This window comes from Bombina bombina, chromosome 1 (genome assembly GCF_027579735.1).
Source record: "Bombina bombina isolate aBomBom1 chromosome 1, aBomBom1.pri, whole genome shotgun sequence".
Taxonomy (NCBI): domain Eukaryota; kingdom Metazoa; phylum Chordata; class Amphibia; order Anura; family Bombinatoridae; genus Bombina; species Bombina bombina.
The window spans coordinates 296,463,865-296,488,422 of record NC_069499.1 but is presented as its reverse complement, the minus strand read 5'-3'; the positions used below and the strand labels follow the sequence as shown (position 1 = coordinate 296,488,422).

Below are 24,558 nucleotides of genomic sequence, written 5' to 3'. Positions count from 1 at the left end.
CACAAATATAACTTATAGAAAAGGAAACAAACAACAGACATATCACTTTTTTCAACAATAGTTTTGTATTACATAAAGATATACACATTTCAAGATAAGGGCAAACTATGATAATTCTTCTGCTTATGTGAAATCCAGAAGTGATAAAAGTAATGGAGGTTACCGTTTAGAGAGGGGAAGAGGAGATAAAGGGTAGAGAAATGTAAATTAAGGAGAATACAGATACTAAAAAGGAAAAATAAACTGAAAGTGTTTTAAAGAACTTTGTGACATCAGTTTCTTTACTTCAGGAGTTCAGAACAATATAAATAAGGGAAGAGAGACCCCTACAGACTAGTCAGAAACACTGATATGTATATAACAGGTCATATAAACCTCAGAGTCCTGCGGCAACCAGGGGCAAACTGAAACAACCAGGGCCCCTAGGCAAGATTTAGGAAGGGCCCCAACCCAGCTTCCTATGCCCCTTCCTCAAGCCACCGCCTGTCTGCCCCCCAAACTGCCCCCAACAACAAAGGCCAGGGACCACATACTCCAGGACCCCCACCCTCCAGGTCCAGACCTCACAATACAGGGCCCCCAGAGCAACATACCTCCTATCCAGGCACAGGGCACCCACTCCAGTGACAGGGCACCCACTCTGCCCACCTTTAACTGCTTAGTTATTGCTAGCCCAACTGTCCGCACTGTGCTAGCTCCTGCTCGTCTGCTGCCCGCCCCAGCTCACAACCACTAGCGCAGCTGTCCCATTCTAATATTTGCCTGCCTGCTGCCACTAGCTCCCTCACAGTCATAACCGCTAGAGTAGCTCAACTGTCACAGCTGCGCTGGCCCATTTAACAAATTGTGACTGTGAGCATAAGCAGCACACCAGGAACCCTTGGTCCAGGTCCTATTGCCCGACTGCTCAGTCTGCCCCTGGCAGAAATATGTGTAAAAGTGCTGGAGTTTCATTATGCCAGCACTACCAACCCACTGTATCTAAAACCCTAATCGCAAACCACTAAAGATCCTTCACCCAGGTTTGTCATAAACAAATACCTCAGGGATACCTACAACTTCCCTTGGATTATGTCAGTCAATTTGGCAGATACTTTGTACTGAGAACACTAACGAGCAATATTCCATTCGTTAGAAAAATGTTTTGTACCAATATTCAAATTTGTATTAAAATCCTCAAAGTATTAAAATCTAATTCAAGACTTTAATCTTCTTGAAAACACCTATATTAGTTTGGGGCAATTGGGGGACATTTAGAAAATGAACTGGAGGTCTGACCTCTGGTAAATTTTCGGAGTGCTAATTGCAACCGCAAACTGGCGGTAGCAATAACCAGCCATTTGTAATGATTGGTTATTTATTGCGCACTTGCAAACGGGCACATTTTCCTGTTTGCGGGCGCACAATAATTTAGTGCTCCACTTGTAATTTAGCCCATTATAGGAAAGGGTTAATTGTGCATCATGATTGTCACTTGTTAGGATTATCAAATAAACTGCAGTCATAATGCTGTTATTAATAATAATTAAGAGTGTGCACATGCCTTTTGAACTACTATCTAACATTGCTACAGACTTTGAGGTAACACTGCTGTCATACAGTGATAGAGGTACGTGCACACTTCTAAGCTTCTGTGAGTCTACCTAGGTATGTTCTTCTGTAAAGTATACCAAAAGAAATATGGTAAAAGAAGTAAAATAGGATTTTTTTAAAAAAATTGTATGCTCTATGTAAACCATTTATTTTAAAATAAATTGGCTCAAATTGGATATATTTTGGTATTTCTGGTAGTTAAGACTAAGCTGGCACATTTAAGATCTTTAACAATTTAAAAATTCTAGAAAAAGATGTTTTGGGAGTTGAAATTTAAAAAAAAAAAAAATGAGGAACTTGCAGAATTAAGAGTGTACTGAGTGTAAAGATCTCCTGTTATAGAATACACAGAACTCATTAATACACCATTGTTCATCTTTTTATTAAAGGGACATTAAACACTTTGAGATGGTAATATAAAATGATAAATTGTATATATAAAACAACTCTGCAATATACTTTCATTATTTATTTTGTCCTCTTTGCCTGTAATTCCATTCTGAAATTGTGAGCTTTTCAGTTCCTGTTAGAAATGGAAGTGCAGAACACTGTTAAATCCAGCACAACCATTGGCTGCATACTCTAATGACCTATGTATAACTGTCTCTAATTGGCCACAGCAGAGAAGGTAACACAAATTACAACATGGCAGCTCCCAGTGTTTTATAGACAATAAAACTTTACACTTATTTTGTCACTTTTTAAACAACTAATGAAACTTTAAAAAATACATCTACATGTTAGTCATGGACTAATCTTTTCTTTGAATGCATCGTTCTATCTAGCATGTATTTGGTGTTTAATGTCCCTTTAACTGAAGACAACACACCCATTTCATTGTAATACCTCATGCTTGTCCCTAGTGTTAGAATATATGAACTGCAACAAATATAAACAGCAAAAACTGGGTGAAACCATTATGATATATTCATTACACTGAGCTGGTTAAAAAGCAAACAAAAAACACCCCAGCTGCCATGTGCATTAGACGCTAACAAAATGCCCACACCATTCATCAATAATTGTAATCCAGTTCCTAATTTGCAGGTGTATTACAGTTTACCTGAGTTATACACTTGCTCCAAATAAACCCACCTCAAATGTACGAAGGAAAATGAGTTGCAAGCGATTGCTGCTGCGTGCAACAGATTGCAGCACTAAAACTGTAGTCTTTCCCCCCAGCACTACATTTTTAACATATGCCCCGTTGTGTTCTATAATGGATGCTCAGGTTTTCTGTCAGATGCTAAAATGATATGTTCATTTTGGAATAATTGCAAGCCGCAGGTGACCTGGTTGCATGGCATGCAGACAATAAACACTTTCTGGCAGAAGCTTATCTGTGTCCTACAGTCCAGATGTTGCATTGGATGTGGAGAATGTGTTTCAGCAACTTGTTTATCTCACAATATCTATTTATATATTTATAACAGTTTATTTATGTGTAATTATAACACAACACAGATTTAAAACTTTGGCAAATACTGATTCCCAGTCACATTGTTGGTTATCTGATGTTACTAACAAAGATTAAACTGTTCTGCTAAAACCTGAACAGGCGAAAGGCGTATAATATAGCTTACATTACACCTATAGATAGGGTGACCATATTGCCGCTTTAAAAAGGTACACATATGAAAAATACATATGTCAGGGCTGTTTTAAGAAATGTTTTGTATAAGAACCCTGACATATGTATTTTTAATTTGTGTCCCTTTTTAAAGTGGCAATATGGTCACCCTACCTATAGACCTAAACAAACAAATGCTTAGTTATAGTATGACCCATGTCCTGTGTGTGTAACAGATAGAAATTATACAGTGAATATATGCAATTGCTCTTCAATAATATTACTATAAATGTGTATAATTATTTCTGTCTTTGAAATTAAAGGGACATTCCAGCCAAAATTGGAGTCAACGTGGATGCATTTCAGTTTTGAATACAAGCATTTTTGTAATATACACGTATAAGCAAAAATGCTTCTAATAAAAACTATAGCTGTTTGAAAGGTGTATTTAAGTATGCTCCGTGCACCAGCATTTTAAACACAGCACTTGCTCAGAGAGCCTAAGGTGCTTGTATCATCTGGTAATGACTCCATTTTTTGGTGCACTGAGTGAGAATATCTAGCTATGCTTCAAATGCACGTGCAGAGAAAAATGTTAACACTAAAACAGTGATAACTTTTAATAGACAAAATTTTTTATATATAAATGTATTGTTTCATCTTTGGTTTGTGTCTCTGTTTTAATATGCAATTTGGAAGCCACAGGACCACCTGAGCCCTCTCTGTTTGTTCTTGCAGGTTCTAGACTGGATCGAGAATCATGGTGAAGCCTTCCTCAGCAAGCACACAGGAGTTGGGAAGTCGTTGCATCGAGCACGTGCATTGCAGAAGAGACATGATGACTTTGAAGAAGTAGCACAGGTAATAGAAACTGATTCTCATATACTAAACAGATCTGTAATCCCAGGCTATAATGCTGTAGGATCCTCTATGTCTCGGAGGGTTAATACTCTGTAGCACTTGTCTCTAGGAGTGTGATAGGCAAGTGCTGAGAGTTAGCATTTCTTGTATATTAGTATTAAAGGGATAGGAAAGTCAAAATTAAACTTGCATGATGCAGACAGAGCATGTCATTTTAAGACACTTTTATATTCACTTCACTTTTCAAATGTGCTTTGTTCTCTTGTTATCCCTTGTTGAAAAATAATATGCACATATCCTACCCTATGGAAAGCTGGCTGCTGATTGGTGCCTGCACACATTTGTCTCTGGTGATTGGCTAACTGGATGTGCTCAGCATGCTGCCAGTAGTGCACTGCTGTTCCTTCAGCAAAGGATAACGAGATAATGAAGCAAATATAATAGAAGTAAATTAGAAATTTGTTTATAATTGTATGTTCTATCCAAATCATGAAAGAAAATGTTGGGGTTTTCTATCCCTATAACACTGGAATGAGACAGAGTACATGAATGCCAGCTAATTGTTATGTTTGTTGTACAAACCATGTAAAGCTGTGGTTTGGGCTTACCATCCAATTAGGTTCATAAAGCAGGCTAAAAGGGATGTAAATGTACAAAAAGAAAATTATCTAATATGCATATTTTATTATTGCACTGCTGCTTGCATATAACTGTATGTTTAACCCCTGCAGATGAGTTAAATACATAGTCAACAGCGCACTAATAAGCTGTAGCTGAACACATGGGGTGACCAGTTATCAGCTAGCTTCCAGTAGTGCATTGCTGTTTCTGAAGCCTACCTAGGTAGGCTTTTTAACAAAGGATACAAAGGGAACAATGGGCATTTTAGAAATAAAATGTAAAACCTCTTAAAATTGAATGCTCTGTCTGAACCATGAAAGTTTAATTTTGAGTTCAATGTCCCTTTAACTAAAATCCTCATCTTGCTTCAAAACTTAGAACTTTTATGAACAAATGTTGATAAGTATTGGATTTGCTGGTTAATTTATCTAAATTAAAGGGATTTTAAACAGTAAATGCATGCTAGACATAATGATGTATTCAAATCAGTGATTAACCTTAGAATAATATGTAGATATAATTTTACAATTATATTAGTTGTTTAAATAGTGAAAATATTAGAGGAAAGGTTTAGTTTCTATAAAGTAATGGGCGCTGCCATGTTCAGGACCAGATTGGCCTTCTGGGACATTTCCCAGTGAGCCGCTCGGCTGGGGTCTAGAGACAACAGTAGCTGTTAGGGAGGCCCCACATGGAGCCACCTGCTGCTTTGTTTCTCCAAATTAGCACTGAGTCACAGGGAATGATGAGAGTGCTGTGTTCTGTGTCTACTGCCTGCACTGGCACTAGACAGCCTGTGACACACCAGGGAGGGAGGCGGGAGCCGAACACTCAAGGTAGGAGCTGTGACCACTGCGCTTCCAATTTAGTAGTGTAGTAGTGTGGTCAAAGAAAACGGCCGCTGCCTAGCGGGAACCGAGTTGCCTGGAGCCTGCATGGGGAGTAATTTTTAAAAAGAATAATATTATATATATATATATATATATATATATATATCTAAATTTTTTTTTTTTATACAAGCTTTACTAGTTATAGGGCAGGTCTTCAGTTTTTCCAGGGCTGCTTTTTATTTCTAGTCAGACCCTGGCCATGTTTCAACTAGTTTTCTATTTATCTTATGTTTGTGCAAACAAATCTGTGTGGAATTTCTTTTTGGACAGTCTCTTTTATTGCCTGTTTTATATCTGTCCCTAATTGTCTTGAGCAGGGAAAACAGATAAGGTGCAACTTAAAGGGACAGTTTACTCAAAAATATTCTCCCCTTTAATTTGTTCCCAATGATCCACTTTACCTGCTGGAGTGTATTAAATTGTTTACAAGTAGCTCCTTTACCCTTATATTGGCATTTGAAATTGTTAATTTAGCATGTGGTATCCCCACCTATTCTGAAAGTTTGTGGCCGCGCGTACCAGCTATAGATAAGCTTTGTAAACACAGCCAGCAGAAGAAATTACACTCCCAGTGTGATAAAGCAGAGATAAGGTAATAAAATGTTGATTTTCCATTGTTCTCTCAAAGTACTGGTGATTGTTTTAAGGACAGATATAAGATAAAGAAGCAGGTATATGTGCACAATGTGATACAGTAATGAGATCTGATTATACCTACAAGCTCAACCAATTTTATTAGGCTGTGGCTTCAAAACACAAAATCAGAGCTTTAATATACAGAAATAAACCTTAAAAAAGCTAATTTTCATACATTTTTTACTCTGCAGTTGGTAAAAAAAGCAATTGTAAACACATTAAGGGAAAAACTATTTCTTCTGTTATGTGTGATCAGTCCACGGGTCATCATTACTTCTGGGATATAACTCCTCCCCAACAGGAAATGCAAGAGGATTCACCCAGCAGAGCTGCATATAGCTCCTCCCCTCTACGTCAGTCCCAGTCATTCTCTTGCACCCAACGACTAGATAGGATGTGTGAGAGGACTATGGTGATTATACTTAGTTTTTATGACTTCAATCAAAAGTTTGTTATTTTACAATAGCACCGGAGCGTGTTATTACTTCTCTGGCAGAGTTTGAGGAAGAATCTGCCAGAGTTTTTTACTATGATTTTAACCGGAGTTGTTAAGATCATATTGCTGTTCTCGGCCATCTGAGGGAGGTAAAGGCTTCAGATCAGGGGACAGCGGGCAGATGAATCTGCATTGAGGTATGTAGCAGTTTTTATTTCTGAATGGAATTGATGAGAAAATCCTGCCATACCGTTAAAATGACATGTATGTATACACTTTAGTATTCTGGGAATGGTATTTCACCGGAACTACTCTGTTAAAGGTCACTAATCCTTTTATTAACTATTTATCATGTTAAACGTTTTTGCTGGAATGTAGAATCGTTTACATTGCTGAGGTACTGTGTGAATAAATATTTGGGCATTATTTTCCACTTGGCAGCATTTTTTGCTTTTATTTATGACAGTTTCGTTTCTCTTCACTGCTGTGTGGGAGAGGGAGGGGCCGTTTTTGGCGCTCTTTGCTACGCATCAAAAAATTCCAGTCAGTTACTTTTATATTTCCTGCATGATCCGGTTCATCTCTGACAGATCTCAGGGGTCTTCAAACTTCTTTGAAGGGAGGTAAATTCTCTCAGCAGAGCTGTGAGAATTCTTAGAGTGACTGTGAATAAAAACGTTGCTTTGTATTTTTTATGTCAAATTTAATTATTGTTATTTTACTAATGGAAACAAACCTTTGCTAAAAGTTGTGTTGTTTTAAAGTTGATGCTATAACTGTTTTTCAGTTTATTATTTCAACTGTCATTTAATCGTTTAGTACCTCTTTGAGGCACAGTACGTTTTTGCTAAAAAAGATTATAACCAAGTTGTAAGTTTTTTGCTAGTGTGTTAAACATGTCTGACTCAGAGGAAGATGTCTGTGTCATTTGTTCCAATGCCAAGGTGGAGCCCAATAGAAATTTATGTACTAACTGTATTGATGCTACTTTAAATAAAAGTCAATCTGTACAATGTGAACAAATTTCACCAAACAGCGAGGGGAGAGTTATGCCGACTAACTCGCCTCACGCGGCAGTACCTGCATCTCCCGCCCGGGAGGTGCGTGATATTATGGCGCCTAGTACATCTGGGCGGCCATTACAGATAACATTACAAGATATGGCTACTGTTATGACTGAAGTTTTGTCTAAATTACCAGAACTAAGAGGCAAGCGTGATCACTCTGGGGTGAGAACAGAGTGCGCTGACAATGCTAGGGCCATGTCTGATACTGCGTCACAGCTCGCAGAGCATGAAGACGGAGAGCTTCATTCTGTGGGTGACGGTTCTGATCCAAACAGATTGGACTCAGATATTTCAAATTTTAAATTTAAATTGGAGAACCTCCGTGTATTACTAGGGGAGGTCTTAGCAGCTCTCAACGATTGTAACACCGTTGCAATACCAGAGAAACTGTGCAGGTTGGATAAATATTTTGCGGTACCGGCGAGTACTGAAGTTTTTCCTATACCTAAGAGACTAACTGAAATTGTTACTAAGGAGTGGGATAGACCCGGTGTGCCGTTCTCACCCCCTCCAATATTTAGAAAGATGTTTCCAATAGACGCCACCACTCGGGACTTATGGCAAACGGTCCCCAAGGTGGAGGGAGCAGTTTCTACTTTAGCTAAGCGTACCACTATCCCGGTGGAGGATAGCTGTGCTTTCTCAGATCCAATGGATAAAAAATTAGAGGGTTACCTTAAGAAAATGTTTGTTCAACAAGGTTTTATATTGCAACCCCTTGCATGTATCGCGCCGATTACGGCTGCGGCAGCATTTTGGATTGAGTCGCTGGAAGAGAACCTTAGTTCATCTACGCTAGACGACATTACGGACAGGCTTAGAGTCCTTAAACTAGCTAATTCTTTCATTTCGGAGGCCGTAGTACATTTAACCAAACTTACGGCTAAGAACTCAGGATTCGCCATACAGGCACGTAGGGCGCTGTGGCTAAAATCCTGGTCAGCAGATGTTACTTCTAAGTCCAAATTACTTAATATACCTTTCAAGGGGCAGTCTTTATTTGGGCCCGGTTTGAAAGAAATTATCGCTGACATTACAGGAGGTAAGGGCCACGCCCTACCCCAAGACAAAGCCAAAGCTAAGGCTAGACAGTCTAATTTTCGTCCCTTTCGGAATTTCAAAACAGGAGCAGCATCAACCTCCACTGCACCAAAACAGGAAGGAGCTGTTGCTCGTTACAGGCAAGGCTGGAAGCCTAACCAGGCCTGGAACAAGAGCAAGCAGGCCAGGAAACCTGCTGCTGCCCCAAAGACAGCATGAACCGAGAGCCCCCGATCCGGGACCGGATCTAGTGGGGGGCAGACTCTCTCTCTTCGCCCAGGCCTGGGCAAGAGATGTTCAGGATCCCTGGGCACTAGAGATCATATCTCAGGGATACCTTCTAGACTTCAAATTATCTCCCCCAAGAGGGAGATTTCATCTGTCAAGGTTGTCAACAAACCAGATAAAGAAAGAAGCGTTTCTGCGCTGCGTACAAGATCTGTTATTAATGGGAGTGATCCATCCGGTTCCGCGGTCGGAACAAGGACAAGGGTTCTACTCAAACCTGTTTGTGGTTCCCAAAAAAGAGGGAACTTTCAGGCCAATCTTAGATTTAAAGATTCTAAACAAATTCCTAAGAGTTCCATCGTTCAAAATGGAAACTATTCGGACAATTTTACCCATGATCCAAGAGGGTCAGTACATGACCACTGTGGATTTAAAGGATGCTTACCTTCACATTCCGATCCACAAAGATCATCACCGGTATCTAAGGTTTGCCTTCTTAGACAGGCACTACCAGTTTGTAGCTCTGCCATTCGGATTGGCTACGGCTCCAAGAATCTTCACAAAGGTTCTGGGTGCCCTTCTGGCGGTACTAAGACCGCGAGGGATTTCGGTAGCTCCGTACCTAGACGACATTCTAATACAAGCTTCAAGCTTTCAAACTGCCAAGTCTCATACAGAGTTAGTTCTGGCATTTCTAAGGTCGCATGGATGGAAAGTGAACGAAAAGAAGAGTTCTCTCTTTCCTCTCACAAGAGTTCCATTCTTGGGGACTCTTATAGATTCTGTAGAAATGAAGATTTACCTGACAGAAGACAGGTTAACAAAGCTTCAAAATGCATGCCGTGTCCTTCATTCCATTCAACACCCGTCAGTAGCTCAATGCATGGAGGTGATCGGCTTAATGGTAGCGGCAATGGACATTGTACCTTTTGCACGCCTACACCTCAGACCGCTGCAATTATGCATGCTAAGTCAGTGGAATGGGGATTACTCAGATTTGTCCCCTACTCTGAGTCTAAATCAAGAGACCAGAAATTCTCTTCTATGGTGGCTTTATCGGCCACACCTGTCCAGGGGGATGCCATTCAGCAGGCCAGACTGGACAATTGTAACAACAGACGCCAGCCTACTAGGTTGGGGCGCTGTCTGGAATTCTCTGAAGGCTCAGGGACTATGGAATCAGGAGGAGAGTCTCCTGCCAATAAACATTCTGGAATTGAGAGCAGTTCTCAATGCCCTTCTGGCTTGGCCCCAGTTAACAACTCGGGGGTTCATCAGGTTTCAGTCGGACAACATCACGACTGTAGCTTACATCAACCATCAGGGAGGGACAAGAAGCTCCCTAGCAATGATGGAAGTATCAAAGATAATTCGCTGGGCAGAGTCTCACTCTTGCCACCTGTCAGCAATCCACATCCCGGGAGTGGAGAACTGGGAGGCGGATTTCTTGAGTCGCCAGACTTTTCATCCGGGGGAATGGGAACTTCATCCGGAGGTCTTTGCCCAAATACTTCGACGTTGGGGCAAACCAGAGATAGATCTCATGGCGTCTCGCCAGAACGCCAAACTTCCTCGCTACGGGTCCAGATCCAGGGATCCGGAAGCAGTTCTGATAGATGCTTTGACAGCACCTTGGAACTTCGGGATGGCTTATGTGTTTCCACCCTTCCCGCTGCTTCCTCGATTGATTGCCAAAATCAAACAGGAGAGGGCATCAGTAATTCTAATAGCACCTGCATGGCCACGCAGGACTTGGTATGCAGATCTAGTGGACATGTCATCCTGTCCGCCTTGGTCTCTACCTCTAAGACAGGACCTTCTGATACAGGGTCCATTCAAACATCAAAATCTAACTTCTCTGAAGCTGACTGCTTGGAAATTGAACGCTTGATTTTATCAAAACGTGGTTTTTCTGAGTCGGTTATTGATACCCTGATTCAGGCTAGGAAGCCCGTTACCAGAAGGATTTACCATAAAATATGGCGGAAATACCTATACTGGTGCGAATCCAAAGGTTATTCCTGGAGTAAGGTTAGGATCGCTAGGATATTGTCTTTTCTACAAGAAGGTTTAGAAAAGGGTTTATCAGCTAGCTCATTAAAGGGACAGATTTCAGCTCTGTCCATCTTGTTACACAAGCGTCTGTCGGAAAATCCAGACGTCCAGGCTTTCTGTCAAGCTTTAGCTAGGATCAAGCCTGTGTTTAAGGCTGTTGCTCCGCCATGGAGTTTAAACTTAGTTCTTAACGTTTTACAGGGTGTTCCGTTTGAACCCCTTCATTCCATTGATATAAAATTGTTATCTTGGAAAGTTCTGTTTTTAATGGCTATTTCCTCGGCTCGAAGAGTCTCTGAGTTATCAGCCTTACATTGTGATTCCCCTTATCTGATTTTTCACTCAGACAAGGTAGTTCTGCGTACTAAACCTGGGTTCTTACCTAAGGTAGTCACTAACAGGAACATCAATCAAGAGATTGTTGTTCCATCCCTGTGTCCAAATCCTTCTTCAAAGAAGGAACGTCTTCTACACAATCTGGATGTAGTTCGTGCCCTCAAGTTCTACTTGCAGGCAACTAAAGATTTTCGCCAAACTTCTTCCCTGTTTGTCGTTTATTCTGGACAGAGGAGAGGTCAAAAAGCTTCTGCTACCTCTCTCTCTTTTTGGCTTCGTAGCATAATACGTTTAGCCTATGAGACTGCTGGACAGCAGCCTCCTGAAAGAATTACAGCTCACTCCACTAGAGCTGTGGCTTCCACTTGGGCCTTTAAGAATGAGGCCTCTGTTGAACAGATTTGCAAGGCTGCAACTTGGTCTTCGCTTCATACTTTTTCCAAATTTTACAAATTTGACACTTTTGCTTCCTCGGAGGCTATTTTTGGGAGAAAGGTTCTTCAGGCAGTGGTTCCTTCTGTATAATGAGCCTGCCTATCCCTCCCGTCATCCGTGTACTTTTGCTTTGGTATTGGTATCCCAGAAGTAATGATGACCCGTGGACTGATCACACATAACAGAAGAAAACATAATTTATGCTTACCTGATAAATTCCTTTCTTCTGTTGTGTGATCAGTCCACGGCCCGCCCTGTTTTAAGGCAGGTAAATATTTTTTAAATTATACTTCAGTCACCACTTCACCCTTGGTTACTCCTTTCTCGTTGATTCTTGGTCGAATGACTGGGACTGACGTAGAGGGGAGGAGCTATATGCAGCTCTGCTGGGTGAATCCTCTTGCATTTCCTGTTGGGGAGGAGTTATATCCCAGAAGTAATGATGACCCGTGGACTGATCACACAACAGAAGAAAGGAATTTATCAGGTAAGCATAAATTATGTTTTTACGGTATACTGTCCCTTTAAGTTCAAACATGGGGTCACCCATTACTTTATAGAGACTCAGTGTAATTTACAAAGCCAACCATTTTAAATTACAGGCAAATGGGACAAAATAAATAATAAAAGTATATTGCAAAGTTTTTCATTTTAAACGACACATAATTAAAGGAACATGAAACCCAATTTTCCAATTTACTTATATTATCTAATTTCCTTCATTCTCTTTAATTTCGTTGTTGAAAAGCATATCTAAATAGGCTCAGTAGCTACTGATTGGTGGCTGCACATAGATGCCTCGTGTGATTGGCACACGCATGTGCATTGCTATTACTTCAACAAAGGATACCTAAAGAATGAAGCAAATTAGATAATAGAAGTAAATCGGAATATAGTTTAAAATTGTATTCTCTATCTGAATCATGAGATAAAAAAATTGGGTTTCATGTCCCTTTAAACATTGTATACTACATTCTGATAGTCTTTATTATCCCTTTAATCAGATATGGTTATATCTTGGCATATGATAGGGCTGAGTGTACTGGTATTGAACAATGTAATGTTCATTAGAGGTCATTTATAAAACATACAGGAAAGATCATATCCTATCACTATAATTTAGACACTATTATTATAACATCTGGATACAACAGATTTTTCATCGGGAAGGAAAATGGAACTAACTTTGAAATTCAAATTAAAAGCTTTTGCATTGTCTTTTTAATATGCATGTATTGGTTATGCAAATCTACTGTGTTTAATTGTCATGTAATCTGACCCCTCACTGTAAAAAATAAAAACAGGGCAGACATGGCCGGTGATTGGTGGATGACTATACTGCCCTTAACCAGCTGACCAGTTATATCCTGCTCTGGAGCTGCAATGTTTTGCGGCTCTGAGTGGAACTTTAGCAATGTGTTTAAAGGGACATTAAGTACATTTTGAGTGTTAAATACTTAATGAATTAGAGCAGTTTATTTTTCCATTCATGTTTTTTTTCTCTTACCAAAGCTAAACGTCTTAATATCCCTCTAAATGTGTCATCCTCCCTTAAGGAAACCATAACCCTACCCCACCTGTATCTCCCCTCATCTGTAAACATCCCTGTGTAACCTCTTCGCTCACCTAGTTATCTACTATGTCTCTCCTCTTCTCTTACTCCTTCAGCTGTATGCATTTTATTCAGTCTGAAAGATTATTATTTTAGGACAGTATCTCATTAAAACCTAGCAACACATATTAAGCTTACATTTATTGCTGGTCCACCTACCCTCATTAGAATTTCTAAGGGCCATTATAGTGAAAAACATAGCATGTTCTACTTCATTAGAGCGTGTCATTTTATCACTATTGACCATGTGTTTAAAAGAGGTTAAAACCATAGTTAAAATACTGTCTGGGAGCTGCAGAAAACTGCTGGTTCTGATCAGAAACTGCCTCTGACTCAATCAGCAGTACTAGTTGCACAGCTGTATTGAATTAGAGCATGTCATTTTATCACTATTGACCATGTGCTTAAAAAAAGGTTAAACACATAGTTAGAATACTGCCTAGGAGCTGCAGAAAACTGCTGGTACTGAACAGAAACTGCCTCTGACTCAATCAGCAGTGCAAGTTGCACAGCTGTAATCAATTAGAGCATGTTATTTTTTCAGTCTAATCTTTGTTTAATCCTTTACCTTCTTATCCACAGTCCAGTATGTTCTACTTTTATTTCATCACACCTGCCACCCACCCCTATAGACTGTAATCAGGTATAAGAATGCAGGCTCAATGATAGACAGTAGAGAGTGCTTAAAGGGATACTAAACAAAAACATTTTTTAAATGCTTGAGATAGAACATACAATTTTCTAATTTACTCCTATTATCAATTTTTCTTCGTTCTCTTGCTATCTTTATTTAAAAAGTGGGAATGTAAAGCTTAGGAGCCGGCCCATTTTTGGTTTAGAACGTTGGTTACGCTTGCTTATTGGTGGCTAAATGTAGCCACCAATAAGCAAGCGCTATCCAGGGTGCTGTACCCAAAATGGGCCAGCTCCTAAACTTTACAAATAAAGATAACAAGAGAACAAAGAAAATTTGACAATACGAGTAAAATAGAAAGTTGCTTAAAATTGAATGCTAAATCTAAATCATGAAATAAAAAAACGGGTTTAGTTTTCCTTTAAGACAAAGCAAAAGATTATTGCATTAGAGATTAAATTAAATTAGAGATTGTAAAAATATTGTACAAACATTATTGCAGTGTTGGTTTTCAGGGGCTGTTCTCCCACTCCTGGTCTATATTTTGAGTGGCCCTTGACTAGCATAATGTGTGTCAAACATATAAGAGCCATACTACACATCTCATTAAATAAGTAGGCTTCACATTATTAGCCTTTGTTCTGATTGGTTGTGACACACTATCTGTGTAACCATGTTCTGTATCCTGGCTAGTTACCCGGCTGCAATTATTCTGTAATTCAAGAGGGAGCATTCAGTAGCTATGGAAACATCCCATGGCAACCTGGTATCACATGACTTACACTGCTCACCCCCACAAATCCCCTTCTTTTTCTGTGAAATTTTAATATAGCATGAGTCATTTGATGATTACTCCCAAAATAATTAGCCACTGCCATCATAATGGTGCCATAAGCAAGCTGTAGTTTGTTTTCCAAAATACCAGGTTAGATTAGGATAATTTACTATCTTTTATGCCAACCATTACTAAAATAATCAAGAAGATCTATCTAGCAATTTTCATAAATTGTCATAAAATCACTAAATATTTATTAGTAACCAATTCAATAAAAGTAAAATAAGAACCTCTATATATAATGTTCACAGTTGCATTTCAGCATTGGGCTTTAAAGCTAAAAACACAGAGAGCGTGTAGATGTTATACTGCAGATCACTTGAAAAATCAAAATCCTTTTAAAATTAGTGAAGAGCTCACCTTTGATTTATTTTACTAAAATAGCACACTCTGCTGTCTTGTACTGTAAAGTGAATTGTTTCTATTAATAGTGGATGACTGAGAAAAATATTGTTTTAAATTGTTACATGCAAAAGAGACCATTTTTTTCTTTTTTCTTCTTTCTTTTTTTTTATTCTTTTTTTACATGCACATACAGGTAGATTACGAGTTTTGCGGTACGGCTTTTAACGCTGAAAAAATGTCAATTCCAGCGTAATGGCCAGGAACGTATATTACGAGTCGTGTTGGTATTGCTATACCGCAAGCATTTTAGCCTGTAACGCAACGTCCATTCCACAATCAAAAAAATTATGTTTTTGCGTGGGATTTTCAGAGCGCCGGTATTACAGGTTGTGTGTTGAGGCTAAAATGCTTGCGTTACAGCCTTTACCGACACAATCCATACCGCCATCTGAGAGCAGTAGTTATGAGTTTTGCTCAACAAAAATGTTTCACAAAACTCATAACTAAACTATTACAAATTACTTTAACACCTATAAACTACCTATTAACCCTTAAACCGCCACTGCCCCGCATCGCAATTACGATTTAAAACCTATTAACCCCTAATCTGCCGCCCACCCACATCGCGACTATTAAATAAACCTAATAACGCCTAATCCACCGCCCCCGACATAGCCAACACTGTAATAAAGCTATTAACCCCTAATCCGCCGCTCCCTGACATCGCCGCCACTATAATAAAGTTATTAACCCCTAAACCTCTGGCCTCCCACATCGCCGCCAATATAATAAAGTTATTAACCCCTAAACCTCGGGCCTCCCACATCACCACCAAAAAATTCACATTTTTTTCTGTGTTAAATGTTTAAAAAAAAAAAAAAAAGGGATGTATCAAATTCACATTTTGTTTGGGGGTGGGGGTACCTTCTTAGATTCTTGCACCTGGGCCCTGTGGTTTCTAGTTACGCCTCTGGTCAGTGTCCTTTACAATAATACACATTAGTAAATGGTTAAACTAAAATTTAAACTTTTATGATTCTGATTGTTTTCTTCATATCCATTATTGAAGAGCATACCTAAATACTCTCAGGAGCGTGCATATTTCCTTAGCATCAATGTATTTAAGTGTAATACATTGTCGAGCACTAGGTGGCAGTAGTGTTTGTAAGAATTTAATAATATTGTTAGAAATTTTTTCGTAAACAATGCTCTTATCTTATATTGTGCTCACAACATGTGCACGCTTCTGAGACTTCAACAAAGGAAGTGGATTTTTATAATAGAAGTGAATTGGAAAGTTGTTTAAAATTACATGCTTTATCTGAATCAAGTTCAATTTTGACTTTACTATCCCTTTAAAGCATAATATGGCTATTACCCACAATTCTTATGGTCGTGGGTGAAAACTTCTGCAGAAGAATTGTGAATGTGCAACAGATCAGGAATACAATGCTACACTTCCCCACATATAGGAGCCCTACAGTACAGGTAGATTGTCTGGTTATGACACGGACATCAGATTAAGGAGAGCAGCTGGTGTTACTGCTGAGTCTCCCCCAGTTAGTTATGTATTCAGGGAGGTGACTGTTCTTCCCTGTGTTACCTAATGTAAAATGTCCCATCTTGTGTTCTTGTTTCCTTCTGACTGAACACCTGCTCCCTCGCTCAGTTTAGATTAGTGTAACGCTATGAATGAATCTCACCAAGCATAGAATGACAGCTGCACATCTGCTAATTGATTCACAGTACTTTCAATTCTTAAATTGCGAATCATATTTTAGCAACAAATCATAGTAAAAACATCTTAAATCTTGCAGAGACAAATTCAATATTTCCTTTGCAACAATGTAAAAACGTTTCTGAATATATTGTGTAATTGATGCTATTGAATAACTTCTGTTCTTGAAAAATGTGAGACAATTTCTCCATGGGTAAAGTGCAAAAAAATAAATACAAATCTAAAATATTATGTGACCTTTTAGCATTTGTAGTGCTAAGCCTCGTTTAGTGATCAGCTCTAAACCCTATAGGTTATACCATTAGAAAATAAAAAAAACAGATATTGCTGTTTAGTAATCTGAACATTGACCATTTGCAAAAAAACTCAACACTCTGTATGTGTGTTTATTTGCACTCATTTATTTATTCCTTCCCTTGAGAAAATAGTAATAAATAATTATGTGATAATGTGTTTCATTTGCTACATTATCTGTAATGCTGTTAAAGGCAATCTGCTAATAGTTGCTTAATTAAAGAGATACTCGAGTCTTTCATGATTCAGATAGAGAAGCAATTTTAAACTTTCCAATAGGACCAGTCAACACATTAGATTTGCATAATCAACAAATGCAAGATAACAAGACAATACAATAGCACTTAGTCTGAACTTCAAATGAGTAGTAGATTTTTTATAACAAATTTCAAAGTTATGTATATTTCCACTCCCCTTGTACCATGTGATAGCAAACAGCCAATCACGAATGCATATACGTATGGTCTGTGAATTCTTGCACATGCTCAGTAGGATCTGGTGACTCAAAAATTGTAAATATAAAAGACTGTGCACATTTTTTTTTTAATGGAAGTAAATTGAAAAGTTGTTTAAAATTACATGCTGTATCTGAATCATGAAAATGTAATTTAACCTGAGTGTTCCTTTAACAAAATGTGCACAGTCTTTTTATATTTATATTTTTTGAGTCACCAGCTCCTACTGAGCATGTGCAAGAATTCACAGAATTAAACGTATATACATTTGTGATTGGCTGATGGCTGTCACATGATACAGGAGTGGAAATAGACTTAAAGGGACAGTATACACCAATTTTCATATAACTGCATGTAATAGACACTACTATAAAGAATAATATGCACAGATGCTGATATAAATATCCAATATAAAACCGTTTAAAAACTTACTTAGAAGCTTCCAGTTTAGCTCTGTTTAAAAGATTACTGGAACACCCACTGCAAGTGGGAAAGAGCAGACACTCCCCTTCTCCCTTCCTTTGCATATGACTATACCCTTTACACAAACAGAAGCAAGCTGTAGTAGGTATACGTCGGTATTCTCTTAAAACTTTGGGGCTTGGTTAGGAGTCTGAAAATCAGAGCAATGTTATTTAAAATTAAGCAAAACTATCCATTTTAAAAAAAAATGTCCCTTTAACTTTCGACATTTGTCAGAAAAAAATTGACTACTCATTTGAAGTTCAGACTAAGTGGTATTGCATTGTCTTATTATCATGCATTTGTTGATTATGCAAATCTACTGGTCCTTATATCCAGTTTGGGGAGGAAATGGATTTCTAGCTGTCAGACACCTGACTCCAGCATAAAACAGGTCTATTGATCTCAAGTGGGTAGGCAGATTCTCTGAGTTGTTTAGATACAAAAGGAAGAGAAGAATGAATTCTTGTAATCTCTTTGATGAACTGCTTTTGACCTGGAAGACTAATTAGTATGTTCTAGTAGGAAAGGCTTTTAGAATGTGATAGGAAAATGAACCTACATGTGTGAAAGCAGCTATATATCCACAGTACATTGCAAAAGATCTACATGCAAAATAAATTTTTTGAAATGTTTGAAGAACGCACCATAATTTTGCTCCCCACAATGTGTTCTCAATGATTTGTGTTTGTGTGTGTGTATATATATATATATATATATATATATATATATAAACACACAGATAATACCCAGCACTCACTTACAAGCTCTCAGCTAAGATTTAAAAGCAAAAATGGAAAGGTTAGTTACCGCATCTGGCCAAATGGGACAAGCCCAGGTACCTCATCAAGGTCCTTTCCCATACCTGGGACCCTAAAACAGCCACACAATGCAAGCTTTCAAATCCAAACAAACTGGGAACAAGGGAAGGGTGCACAGGCATATGTAATCACCCTAGACATATACAAAACACGGAAGGGAACTGCACTCTCATACCGGACCGGGTACACATCCCATGACCCTGCAACATGCTCAGCCCTGGGTGCCACTGGCACTCACAAGAAGCTGTGCTGTCCCCAGAGCCACAGCACAGCTTCCTGTGAGCACAGCTTCCTGTGAGAGCAAAAAAGCAGCGTTCAGCTATTTACGCAGCACTATTGATTCCTATGGGGAAATACTTTTTATGTCTACATCTAACACCCTAACATGAACCCCGAGTCTAAACACCCCTAATATTACACGTATTAACCCCTAATCCGCCGCCCCAGACATCGCCGACACCTACATTATATTTATTAACCCCTAATCTGCCGCCCCCAATGTCGCCACCACCTACCTACACTTATTAACTCCTAATCTGCCGCCCCAATGTCGCCGCCACTATAATAAAGTTATTAACTACTAAACCTAAGTCTAACCCTAACCCCCCTAACTTAAATATAATTTAAATAAATATAAATAAAATAACTACAATTAACTAAATTATTCCTATTTAAAACTAAATACTTACCTGTAAAATAAACCCTAAGCTAGCTACAATATAACTAATAGTTACATTGTAGCTAGCTTAGGGTTTATTTTTATTTTACAGGCAACTTTGTATTTATTTTAACTAGGTACAATAGTTATTAAATAGTTATTAACTATTTAATAAATACCTAGCTAAAATAAATACAAATTTACCTGTAAAATAAAACCTAACCTATGTTACAATTACACCTAACACTACACTATAATTAAATTAATTACCTAAACTAAATACAATTAAATACAATTATCTAAAGTATGAAACCCCCCCCACTAAATTACAGAAAATAATAAAATAATTACAAGTTTTTTAAACTAATTACACCTAATCTAATCCCCCTAATAAAATAAAAAAGCCCCCCAAAATAATAAAAAGCCCTACCCTATACTAAATTACAAATAGCCCTTAAATGGGCCTTTTGCGGGGCATTGCCCCAAAGTAATCAGCTCTTTTACCTGTAAAAAAAAATTACAATACCCCCCCAACATTAAAACCCACCACCCACACACCCAACCCTACTCTAAAACCCACCCAATACCCCCTTAATAAAACCTAACATTAACCCCTTGAAGATCACCCTACCTTGAGAAGTCTTCACCCAACCGGGCTGAAGTCCTCAACGAAGCCAGGCGAAGTGGTCCTCCAGACGGGCAGAAGTCTTCATCCAAGCCGGGAAGAAGGGGTCCTCCAGACGGGCAGAAGTCTTCATCCAGGCGGCATCTTCTATCTTCATCCATCCGGCGTGGAGCAGCTCCATCTTCAAGACATCCAACGCAGAGCATCCTCTTTAAACGAAGTCCAACTGAAGAATGAAGGTTCCTTTAAATTACGTCATCCAAGATGGCGTCCCTTCAATTCCGATTGGCTGATAGAATTCTATCAGCCAATCGGAATTAAGGTAAAAAATATCCTATTAGCTGATGCAATCTACCTTAATTCCGATTGGCTGATAGAATTCTATCAGCCAATCGGAATTGAAGGGACGCTATCTTGGATGACGTCATGTAAAGGAACCTTCATTCTTCCGTTGGACTTCGTTTGAAGATGATGCTCCGCGTTGGATGTCTTGAAGATGGAGCCGCTCCGCGCCGGATGGATGAAGATAGAAGATGCCGCCTGGATGAAGACTTCTGCCCGTCTGGAGGACCTCTTCTTCCCGGCTTGGATGAAGACTTCTGCCCTTCTGGAGGACCACTTCGCCCAGCTTCGTTGAGGACTTCGGCCCGGTTGGGTGAAGACTTCTCAAGTTAGGGTGATCTTTAAGGGGTTAGTATTAGGTTTTATTAAGGGGGTATTGGGTGGGTTTTAGAGTAGGGTTGGGTGTGTGGGTGGTGGATTTTTAATGTTGGGGGGGTATTGTACTTTTTTTTACAGGTAAAAGAGCGGATTACTTTGGAGCAATGCCCTGCAAAAGGCCCTTTTAAGGGCTATTTGTAATTTAGTGTAGGGTAGGGCTTTTTATTATTTTGGGGGGCTTTTTTATTTTATTAGGGGGATTAGATTAGGTGTAATTAGTTTAAAAAACTTGTAATTATTTTATTATTTTCTGTAATTTAGTGGGGGGGTTTCGTACTTTAGATAATTTGTTTAAATTGTAATTAATTGTATTTAGTTTAGGTAATTCATTTAATTATAGTGTAGTGTTAGGTGTAATTGTAACTTAGGTTAGGTTTTATTTTACAGGTATATTTGTCTTTATTTTAACTAGGTAGTTATTCAATAGGTAATAACTATTTAATAACTATTCTACCTAGTTAAAATAAATACAAAGTTGCCTGTAAAATAAAAATAAACCCTAAGCTAGATACAATGTAACTATTAGTTATATTGTAGCTATCTTAGGTTTTTTTTTATAGGTAAGTATTTAGTTTTAAATAGGAATAATTTAGTTAATTGTAGTAATTTTATTTAGATTTATTTAAATTATATTTAAGTTAGGGGGTGTTAGGGTTAGACTTAGATTTAGGGGTTAATACATAATATAGTTGCGGCGACGTTGGGGGCGGCAGATTAGGGGTCAATAAATGTAGGTAGGTGTCGGCGATGTTAGGGACGGCAGATTAGGGGTTAATAAAATTTAACTAGTGTTTGTGATGCGGGAGTGTGGCGGTTTAGGGGTTAATATATTTTTATAGTGGCAGCGATGTCCGGTTCGACAGATTAGGGTTTAAATTTTTTATTTAAGTGTTTGCGATGTGGGGGGCCTCGGTTTAGGGATTAATAGGTAGTTTATGGGTGTTAGTGTACTTTTTAGCACTTTAGTTAAGAGTTTTATGCTACGGCGTTGGCCCATAAAACTCTTAACTACTGACTTTTAAATGCGGTATCAGTCTTGACAGGAGAGGCTGTACCGCTCACTTATTGGAAGACTCGTAATACCGGCGTTAGGCAAGACTCATTGAAAATATAGGATACGCAATTGACGTAAGTGGATTTGCGGTATTTTCGAGTCTGGCCAAAAAATTGAGCGGTGAGCCTGTCATTTCAAGACTCGTAATACCAGCGGTTACCAGCATTAAAAAGCAGCGTTGGGACCTCTCAACGCTGCTTTTTAAGACTAACGCAAGACTCGTAATCTAGCCTAATGTATTCCAGAGGTTTTCTGTGGGAAAAACAAGCCTTCTGACCTGTCCTGAAGCCTTCTGTTCTTCCTGGATTTGATCGTGGTCTGGAGGGCATTCCTTGATTTATTGGGATGCCCCCCAGACCTGATCCAATAATTGAAATCCACACGATCGCGTGATTTCAATTTGTCTACATCGGAACAGTTGTTCCGATGTAGACACTTTAACCCAGTAACGAAAGAGTTAAAATGGACATTAAACTGCATGATTCTACTCATCATGCTAGTGTTTTTCCTCCTGTGCCCGCAGCTCTCTTCATATCCCTTCTCTTATTTTAACCCTTCAAAAGTGCTGGTTAGTAACGTTCTCCATCTTCACAATTGGCGCTGCCATCTTGGAATTTAAGTATTCTTGTACCCTGACAGAAGTGGTGCACATTCACATATCAGTGATATTGCTTTCTTCTTGACAAGCCATATAGTCACTAGTCATTTTTCCAACAATGCTTTTAACAATGTTATTCATTGTACAAACACATCTTGTGCTCATAAGCGTTCTTGTCAAAACTGCTATAGTTCTCTAGACACACTACCTACCAAGGTGTTCTCTTTAACAAAGTATGTTAGACCGTTTAAGACTTGCTTTAGCAAAAGGTTTAAGGCCAAACATGGGAATGGTTAATCTTGTGGTGAACTAGTTTGGAGAAACGTTTATAAATTGTTTAAGTTATGAAATGTGCTCCTTAAGAATCGGGTCTTTCCGTACTAGTTATCGGTAAAGAGATCCGACTGATTTAGATGTCAGAAGTGAATATTTGCATTTATGTGTAGAGTCACACCTGTAATACAGAACAGGGGATTCTATAATGAACAATAAGGACTTGCGGGAATATGTACACTATTGCAAGAGAATTCTCTAGTAAAATGCTGAAGACCACACTTAGTTGAAATTTAAGGTAAAACATGTGGTTAAATCTTTGCTATGGTCATGATACAAATTATTTGTATTTTTTGTTTCTGGAAAATGCGGTAAATGGATGTTTTATGTAAAAAATTTTGTATATAAAAAGCAAACATTCCTTACAGTGCGGATTATTACAGACTACCCCAGAAACTGTACCGTGACTCATGGAGTCTTCTTTCTCTTTGACCAGAACACATACACCAATGCTGACAAGCTGTTGGAAGCAGCCGAGCAGCTGGCTCAGACTGGGGAGTGTGACCCAGAGGAGATATACAAAGCAGCGCGGCATCTGGAGGTCCGGATTCAGGACTTTGTGCGCAGGGTGGAGCAGAGGAAACTACTCCTGGACATGTCTGTGTCCTTTCATAGCCACACCAAGGAGGTAGGAGGCTAGTCTCATGCTGCTTCGTGTGTATTTATGTGCACAAGCAAGGCCTTCATTAGTGTGTTGGACATTTCTTGCAGCACAGTGCAATCTAAAACAAAAAACAAATAAACCTCTCTGGGTTCAAAGCTGTCTCACTACTGTTTTTATTTTATTGTTTGCCATTAACAATGTCTAAACTGATAAAAAAACAACAACAAATGTATACAAAACACAAAGGAATACATACATACACACACACACACACACACACACATCCTATATAATAAAAGGCCAAGTGTGTTTGTCCGAAGCTGTCATGCGCAGTAGAAACTGCATGCGAGGACAAACACACCTGGCCTTCTTCTGATCTGGCATCAGGGTCAGCGTGTGGTGGAGTGGGCGTGGCCGGGCGGGTGCGTTGTGGCCGTGGCCGGGCGGATGTATCGTGGACGTGGCCAGGCGTGACGGGCGCGACGTGGGCGCGGTCGGATGCAACGTCGACTGGGCGCAACGTGGGCTTGGTCGGGTGTGTGCAGCGTGGCCGGGCGGGGCGACTTCCGAGACATCGGAGACAGAGAGCAGAAGAGGGGGGATAAAGAGAGGGGGAAGACACAGCACAAACGAGATGGGGGAGAGAGACAGCACAAACGAGATGGGGGAGAGAGACAACACAAAAGAGATGGGGGAGAGAGGCAGCACAAAAGAGATGGGGAGAGAGACAGCACAAAAGAGATCGGGGAGAGAGGCAGCACAAAAGAGATGGGGGAGAGAGGCAGCACAAAAGAGATGGGGGAGAGAGGCAGCACAAAAGAGATGGGGGAGAGAGCACAAAAGAGAGGGGGAGAGAGGCAGCACAAAAGAGAGGGGGAGAGAGACAGCACAAAAGAGAGGGGGAGAGAGACAGCACAAAAGAGAGGGGGGGGAGACAGCACAAAAGAGAAGAGGAGAGAAACAGCACAAAAGAGAAGGGGAGAGAAACAGCACAAAAGAGA

General features: G+C 39.3%; 1 protein-coding gene across 1 annotated transcript in view; it reads left to right on the top strand.

The window, feature by feature from the left end:
• The window catches only part of KALRN (kalirin RhoGEF kinase), a 731,621-nt gene that overhangs the window by 53,361 nt on the left and 653,702 nt on the right, over positions 1–24,558 (top strand). Inside the window, exons 4-5 of the mRNA XM_053698064.1 lie at positions 3,902–4,024; positions 23,390–23,581. Coding sequence (XP_053554039.1) covers positions 3,902–4,024; positions 23,390–23,581 — 315 coding nt within the window. The remainder of the gene's footprint in view (positions 1–3,901; positions 4,025–23,389; positions 23,582–24,558) is intronic.